Here is an 8926-nt window from a genome sequence, read left to right as displayed (position 1 = left end):
CTACTCCTCCTTTTTGATATGTTTCCATGTTTATGTGTGGGGTTTGGCGGAGGGGGGGGGGTCCCCTGTGCTTGTGGGGGGTGGGGCTGCCCCTGTGCTTGTGGGGAGGGTGTTCCCCGTATCCGTGGGGGGTGGGGCTGTATTATTTTAACACAGATCAGGACGCCCCGATCTCGGTGGAGCCGGCGTTGCCGGATCTATCAGGCCCCGCCCTGCCAGCGTGAGGGTGAAAACCACGGCCATAGATTTTCTGAGCTCAGAGTGCCAGAGAATCTGGAGGGAAAACTCAGCTGTGCAGCTGGAGAGCTACACACCGGCTTTCTCTCTCTAACCAGCTCTCTGTGCACAGAGAGCAAAATCCCACCCAATGTGTCAAAGAGCAGCACGGAGTTAATTCTTTATGGATTGTGAAAAAGGGTCAGGAATGACCAGGATGCTGAAGAGAATGGAGATTCCCGTCATTCACAAAAAGTTCCATCTGGTCAGTGTGTGAAATAGTCCCTCCGAATCAAACTGCCTCTGCCCGGCTTCACACACCGATCCCTGTTTGGGCAGAGATGTGAAAGTGAGTGTCTGCCTCCTCAAAACCAGGCCGTTCCCGATTGGCAGCTTTGATTGGCAGCCTGCCCTGGAGAAGGAAAACTCTGATTTGAAACCCCAGCCATGGGTCAAATAGTAAAGTCTTCATTGGCTGACAGTGCGGAAGGAGACAGACAAGACCAATGGTCTGGATGTAGAAAGAGCTGCTGAGGCCCTCCAGCTTGTTCAGTATCGAGGAAAAGGACAAGTGTAAAGTTAAAAGCTGCAGCCTTTCAGCTGCTACACTGTGACACACATTACACCAGTGCAGCAATAGCTGCCTCAGAGCAGAGAGCGGCTCTGTACAAACCTCACCCACTTCAATATACTCACTGTGCAGCTTGTTCAACAAATCAACTCAACCAACACCCCCATCATCAGTATGAAAAGCCCTGAGGGCTGGGGGAGGAGTCAGCCAGCACCAGAGACATTTCAGACTCGCTTTTATTGTATTTTTAAAAGTATTTTTATTGTCCTCCTTTTTCACATTTTCTCCCGCATTTACACCAATAAACAATGATCAGCAAGATATGTCAAACCCCATAATAACAATGATCCCACCCGCCCACCAACTCCCAAACATCAGCCCACATGTTTACATAAACAAATGACAAAAAGGAATCAGGGATTACCCATAGTCCCCCTTAATCTACACAGCCCCCCTCCCCCCCGCCCCCTGTCCCCCCCACCCACCCACCCCCAACTAATGTTCGATGTTATCCAGTTCTTGAAAGTGCATAATAAATAGTGCCCATGACTTGTAGAACCCCTCCGAGCTTCCCCTCAGTTCGAACTTCACCTTCTCAAGGGTCAAGTATTCCAACAGGCCCCCCCGCCACGCCAGGGCACTGGGTGGAGAGGATGCTCTCCATCCCAGCAGGATCCGCCTTTGGGCGATCAACGAGGCGAAGGCTATGATATCTGCCTCCGCACCCGTTTCCAACCCTGGCTGGTCCGACACCCCGAATATGGCCTCCTGGGGACCCGGGTCCAGTTTCACACGCACCACCTTGGAAATGACCCTAAACACCTTCTTCCAGTACTCCCCTAGCTGTGGACAGGACCTGTTGCTCCCTCTAATCCTGTTTACTCTTGATTCTGCTCCGGGTTTTGTCTCCAGCTCTCAAAGTGGGCAGGACCGAGAGCAGCAAATAACAATAATTCCTTGATGTGGAGATGCCGGCGTTGGACTGGGGTGGGCACAGTAAGAAGTCTGACACCAGGTTAAAGTCCAACAGGTTTGTTTCGAATTGCTAGCTGTCAGAGCACTGCTCCTTCCTCAAGTGAATTCCGTGAGTATTGCAGTGAACGTCATGAGGGAATTACTGAACTGAATATGTTCAGTAGTGGAGCAGGAACATTGAAACTGAAAGTGGTTTGAATCAGGAAGTGCTGAGTGTGAACATGGCTTCCAGAGAGCAGGAAGAAAGTTTGTCCGAGGATTTAATTTGTTCCATTTGTCTTGATTTCTTCACTGATCCGGTTTCACTGGAGTGTGGACACAACTTCTGCCGCTCCTGTATCACCCAGTGTTGGGAAAAGAAGGAGAGAAACTCCTGCCCGGAATGTAGACAGGAGTTTCCAGAAAGAATCCTCAGAGGAAGTCGGATCTTAGTGAATCTGGCTGAGAAAGCTCGAAAATTAAAGCTGAATCAGAAAGAGAAGGAAAGTAAACTTCACTGTGAGGAACATCAGGAAGAACTGAAGCTGTTTTGTGAAACTGACAAGAAATTGATCTGTGTGATTTGTAGAGATTCGCGGGAACACAGAGAACACCGCTTCATCCCGATTAAAGAAGCTGTTGAAATCTACAAGGTAAAAGGGAACAGATTTGATCCCCTGATTATCTGATCACATTTTCAGGATCTAACACTTTTATTTTCTGATTTTCTCTCCCAATCCCAGGATGGGGTGAAATCTTCCTTCGATTCTCTCACAGAGAAGAAATCGACGGTTCTCGAAATGGAGCAGCAGCAGAAACAGAAGATTTCCCAAATTAGGGTAAAGTCTCCCTGTGCTGAGCTTCCAAATTTAATCCATTATTTTGTTGTTTTTATTCCAGAAACATATTATTTTTAATGTTTCTTCTTATAGAAACAGTCGGTCAGTCTGCAGAGCCACATCACATCCGAGTTCACTAAAATGCACCAGATTCTCACTGAGAAAGAGCAGCGTTTCATCCGAGATCTCAGGGAAGAAGAGGAAAAAATTCTAAAACCGATGGAGGAAAATCTTTGTGAAATTCAGGAGAATTTAAATTCTATTCAGGAGAAACTCTCAAAGTTGGAAAACCAGTTGGAACAAAAGGACGGAGTGAGATTTCTGAAGGTGAGGGATTATATTTCAGTTTAGTTCAGTGAAAGTTCACAGTCACAACATGATCCACACGAGCCTCCTCCCATCCTACTTCATTTCCCTGTCAATATATCCTTCTGTTCCTTTCTCCCTCATGTGTTTATCCAGCTTCTCCTTAAATGTATCCCTGGCTTTCCCTGGGTGGGTGGAATTTAATGCTGTTCCCCCCAGGGTACATTTAGTCAGGGTGTGGGGTGAGTGGAAGGGGACATGGGGAATGACACTGTGGAGTTTCTGTTGTCTTTCCATCTCTACACAGATTAAGTCCGTGGTGGTAAGTCTTGTGGGACAGCCTTCCTGTAATATTGGGAGGGGATGGGGGGAGAGGTGGTGGGATTGAGGATGTAGCGGGAATGCCCTTGTTCAGTTGCACTGTGTACCTGATCGAGGGACTGTAAGAGGTTCACGCCCCCGTTTCCTCTGACTGATGGTTCTTGACTTGAGGATTTTGTAAAGGACAAAATTACACAGACACGGGGATTGGCTCAACCACAAACTTGTTGTTTAGTGAAAACACTCCCAACACCCGAATACAAAGAGCTGTAAATAGTGTAAATCACATCACACAGCATTTAATTGGTTTTCCAATTGAAATCCCTCCACAATTTAACCTCGGCTTCCACATAAACACACAAATCACCACAACTTATTAAAAAGCCTCTCCTGAAAATCCACAGACAAAACCCCACATTTCAGCCCAAACCTTCCTCAATTCAAACCCAAATCCCCCCAGGATTTGGTTTCATCATAGATTACCATAGAATTTACAGTGCAGAAGGAGGCCATTCGGCCCATCGAGTCTGCACCGGCTCTTGGAAAGAGCACCCTCCCCAAGGTCAACACCTCCACCCAGTCCCCATAACCCAGTAACCCCACCCAACACTAGGGCAATTTTGGACACTAAGGGCAATTTATCACGGCCAATCCACCTAACCTGCACATGTTTGGACTGTGGGAGGAAACCGGAGCACCCGGAGGAAACCCACGCACACACGGGGAGGATGTGCAGACTCCGCACAGACAGTGACCCAAGCCGGAATCGAACATGGGACCCTGGAGCTGTGACGCAATTGTGCTATCCACAATGCTACCGTTGGTTGTTACCCTTAAGTTATTTTAAAACCTCAGCCCCAATCCCCCTCGGATTTGGCTGATAAATTACAATTCCCCACCCGGCTGGTCCTTCTGGTGTGAATTGTAGGCCCGGGAGCCAGGTTGACCGTTCTTGACCCTCCTTCTTGACTGCAGTGCCAGACCCTTGGATCTTGTCCTTTTAATGATGATTCTTATCGGAATATCACAAACACATTTCCTGAAGCCATCAGGGTCAGTGCTCAGCACCTTTCAATCTCTTTACACACTCATTTTCAATCCCAGGGTCGCGGCGTTCCCGATCGCGGGAAGTGGGATCCTCATAAAATCCAACCCATGGGGTTTAAACTGAATTGGAAAAGCAGCAGTTAATGATGTTGGAATCAGGTTTAAACTGGCTTCACAGACTCATTAATGAGACTAATTAACTTCCTGCCGCTAGTCCGGTGCATTGACCCCTTCCCGACTCTGACTTAATCCCGGGAGGTTTTCCTGCCATCGACAGACTGAGCCGTGTCCTCTCGTGTGATTCCCTGTGTCCGGACACCATGCTCGCTGCTGTGACAGACTGGACTAAATTCCACCCCATGTGATAGTGAGTTCCACATTCCCATCACTCTCCCGGCAAAGAAGTTTCTCCTGAACTCCCGATTGGATTTATTTGTAACTTTATGGTTGCGTTATGTAATTTGGAAGAACACAAGCTGCCACTTGATGCAGTTTTGAGTAAAAGTTGCTCCAAACTTTGAAGTGAGTTCAATGTGTTTTATTGAACTATTAGCACAGTTCTCAATGAGTTCGACTCTCGGCTAATCTAAATGTAGTAACTCAGTCTAACTGAACCAGCCTTGCTCTAAGCCACGTGCTGGGGTGTGATGCTGAGGATACACCCTGTCTCACTCTGTAGATGTTGGTCTGTGGAAAGAGGCGGGGTGTGAGTGCCTCATCCCTTTTATAGTGAGATACCACCCCTCAGTGTCCTGACTGCTCATTGGTCGTGTCCAAATTCAGTGTGTTCATTAGCTGCATGTTTGCATATCTTAGAACACAGTACGAAGTCTTACAACACCAGGTTAAAGTCCAACAGGTTTGTTTCGATGTCACTAGCTTTCGGAGCGCTGCTCCTTCCTCAGGTGAATGAAGAGGTCTGTCCCAGAAACACATATATAGACAAATTCAAAGATGCCAAACAATGCTAGGAATGCGACCATTAGCAGGTGATTAAATCTTTACAGATCCAGAGATGGGGTAACCCCAGGTTAAAGAGGTGTGAATTGTATCAAGCCAGGACAGTTGGTAGGATTTCGCAGGCCAGATGGTGGGGGATGAATGTAATGCAACATGAATCCCAGGTCCCGGTTGAGGCCGCACTCATGTGTGCGGAACTTGGCTATAAGTTTCTGCTCGGCGATTCTGCGTTGTCACGGGTCCTTAGAACATACTGTGCAGAAGGAGGCCATTCGGCCCATCGAGTCTGCACCGACCCACTTAAGCCCTCACTTCCACTCTAATCCCATAACCCAATAACCCCCCACAAACCTTTTTGGACACTAAGGGCAATTTAGCATGGCCAATCCACCTAACCTGCACGTCTTTGGACTGTGGGAGGAAACCGGAGCACCCGGAGGAAACCCACGCAGACACGGCGAGAACGTGCAGGGTCCGCACAGTTAGTGACCCAGTGGGGAATCGAACCAGGGACCCTGGTGCTGTGATGCCACTGTGCTAGCCACTTGTGCTATCGTGCTACTATATCATGACATATCTTATGTTTCTATCCATATTTCTGGATTCTCTACAGTGTAAACATCTTCACTGAATCTATCAAACCCGACCCCTTTCATCATTTGAAAGATCTCTATCAGGTCTTCTCTTTTCTACAGTAAAGTTGATCAATCTTTGCTGTTAGTTGAAGCCTCTCAGTTGCTGTCAATCTTTTTGATACTTTCTCCTGTGCTTCAATATCCTTTGTGGAACATCCTCTTTCTATTCCATGTCTGCAGCAATGGAAATTGACAATTCTCAGCAGCTTGTAACAATGTGAGGGTCATTTCTGCTTTCTGGGTATAGACAGTCCGTCTCTGTCAACTCAGATTTGTGTTTTGTTTATTTCAGGAGGAAGCATCTCGGAAGAGGAGGTAGGACATGAACTTTACTGAAACTCAGGGCAAGTTGGTCAAATTACTCAGCAAAGTGTTTATGGTCAATTTATAATCAACTCTTTAATATTTACAGGATTAGCGATGAGGGTAAAATTCTGTCACTAGCAGATGGTGTCCTGTCCATCGGAAAATACAACAGCCCTTTCCCGTTCCCAGTGTGGAGAGAAATGCTGGATGTCATTAACCCTGGTAAAACTCAGATAAGTTCCTCTGTCCTGATTTATATCTTATATTTCAATCATTATCCATATAAATATCGAAGACACCGGGCGGGATTCTCTGGTCCGCCAGCCCCCTTTTCCTGGGCAGGGGCCCTCACTGGCAGCGGGATTCTCCGCCTCTGCCACCTGCCAATGGGATTGCCCATTGTGGCCACCCCACACCGCCGGGAAACCCGTGGGCGTGGGAGCGCTGCCGGCGCAACGGAGAATCCGTCGGCAGAGAGAACGTTTAAGAGCTTTGTTATAAAGAAATGAGGATAAAAATGGTCCTGATTGGAATTAAAGTCTGATTCATGCACCTAATCCACTTTCTAAACATCATTCTCAGCTTGGTCAGCTGAAACTGTCAGCTCCCCAAACATCACCAATACAGGAACTCTCAGATGAAGCTCTGTCTCCAGAACCCATCGATACTTTACAAACTTCAGCAAGTGGAAACTCCGCCATTCCCAGCTGAACCTTTCCTCCCCGAAAATCCCAGAGTGACCGTATTTAACCGCGTGTTTCCCGGCGCTCGCAGTGCCGAGAAACACATGGCGATAAAACGCCCCCCACGTTGGGTTCGGTGCCTGTGGGGAACGCGGGGCCGAGGCCGCTCATCGCCCCGTTTTGTGCAGTGAGGAGCTCCGCTTGTCCGAACTCCTCAGTGCAGCGAGAGATCGGGACACCATTTTAAAATGATATCCCGATCTCCCAGGCCACCGACGCCACCCCGACACCCCCCTCCCAAGACCCAACTCACTTTGGGAGGGCCCCAGCTCCCCCCGCAACACACACGCTGGACACCCCAGCCCGATCACCAGCACACAGAAAATGGCAGCTTGGCACATTGGCAGTGACAGCCTGGCAGTGCCCTTGTCAGCTAGCAGTGTGATGCAACCATCAATTCACTCAAAGACACGAGGAGAAGTAAACCGTGGTTTTAATCAGCTTAGAACAGTGACTGCCTGTGACTGGTACAATACTGGGAACCGCCTGCAGGTCAGCTGCTCTTTATACTTCCTTTCAAGGGGAGGAGCCATGGGCGGAGCCCGTACATGCCCCAACATATCCCCCTGTGGGTGAAGCCACACAATGGCCCATAGGTGGAGCCCACAGGGTTAACACCATAACACACCAGCAGAACATGATACAAATGCACTGGTGAATTATTAGCACTATACATTCCCCACACAGGGCCACCTGGGTGCCTGTGTGCTTTGTTTGGGGTGAGCTCTGCTATTCCCCTGCTTCCCCTGCAGTGGGGCTGAGCTTCTGATGAGTGAACTGAGGAGTGGCAGCACCTGGTGTGTCACTGATTGAGCTTGGCCACGCCCATCCCGGTGATGGCTCAGCCGGGGTCTGAGGCTTTCCAGAGGGGTGGCCTGGGTGGCTCCCAAATGACCAGAGGCTCTGTGAACATTTCCAGGACACAGTGAGCAGTCAGCAGAGTGAGCAGCCAGGGGCCTGTGAGTAGCACCAAAGGGGTGTGTTTAAAACCCAGACTGCAGCAATGGGGGTCTGAGCCAGGCCACCCCGATCCCGAGAGGGACACCCCGAGTGCACAGACCTGTCACCAAGTCGCTCCCCGTTACTCCCCCCGGCCCAGGCAGCCCCCCTCAGCAAGTCCCACAATTATTGAGGCTTTTTGAGGGTTTTTCCCCTCACTCTGCCCCTCAGCAGCCATGGAGCCCAGTCCCCGTTTGGAAATACTTGCACTAATTCACACCCGCGTGACTTCTGCCTGAGAGGGGCGGAGCATCGTGGAAGGGCGGAGCATACTGTGTCCAATCCGCTGATTAGATTTAACTCTATGTAAATGAGGGTGTTACATGGGCCCGCTGCAGGGCACAAACTTTGATTTCACCGCCAGGGAGGGACTGGAGCCTGGCGTCGGAATCAGTGCCGGGCACAAACCTCGATTTGTGCATTACGCCCGATTCTCCGCCCGATCGCACTTCCGGTGCCGTGAAGCGGAGAATCCGCCATATTTGTTTCCACGGAGCAGAACGGAAATATCTCGGTGTTGCGATCTTCATCTAAATTTGAGAAGAGATTAGTTTATTTTGATGATGTCACCCACACCCCACACACGCAGTTACACACACACACACACACACAGTTACACACACACACAGTTACACACACAGTTACACACACACACACACAGTTACACACACACAGTTACAGACACACACACAGTTACAGACACACACGCACACACAGTTACAGACACACACACACAAACACACAGTTACACAGACACAGTTACACGCACACACAGTTACATACACAATTACACACACAGTTACACACAGTTAGACACACACACAGTTACACACACACAGTTACACACAAAGTTTCACACACACACACAGTTACACACGCACAGTTACAGACACACACACACACAGTTACACACACACAGTTACAGACACACACACACACACAGTTACACACACACACAGTTACACACACACAGTTACACACACACAGTTACACACACAGTTACACACAAAGTTACACACACACACAGTT

At 48.9% G+C, this 8926-nt stretch overlaps 1 protein-coding gene across 1 annotated transcript in view; it reads left to right on the top strand.

Annotated features, from left to right (window-relative positions):
• The first annotated feature begins 1934 nt into the window (after window positions 1–1934).
• LOC140390511 (zinc-binding protein A33-like) overlaps window positions 1935–8926 on the top strand; it is a 29195-nt gene continuing 22203 nt past the window's right edge. The window contains exons 1-5 of the mRNA XM_072475681.1: window positions 1935–2394; window positions 2485–2580; window positions 2674–2907; window positions 6142–6164; window positions 6262–6377. Of these exons, the coding sequence (XP_072331782.1) occupies window positions 1984–2394; window positions 2485–2580; window positions 2674–2907; window positions 6142–6164; window positions 6262–6377 (880 nt within the window). The 5' untranslated portion in view covers window positions 1935–1983. The remainder of the gene's footprint in view (window positions 2395–2484; window positions 2581–2673; window positions 2908–6141; window positions 6165–6261; window positions 6378–8926) is intronic.

The sequence above is a fragment of the Scyliorhinus torazame genome, chromosome 14 (genome assembly GCF_047496885.1).
Source record: "Scyliorhinus torazame isolate Kashiwa2021f chromosome 14, sScyTor2.1, whole genome shotgun sequence".
Taxonomy (NCBI): Eukaryota; Metazoa; Chordata; class Chondrichthyes; order Carcharhiniformes; family Scyliorhinidae; genus Scyliorhinus; species Scyliorhinus torazame.
Note: the sequence above shows the minus strand (reverse complement) of the source record. Positions and strands in the feature narration are given on the sequence as shown.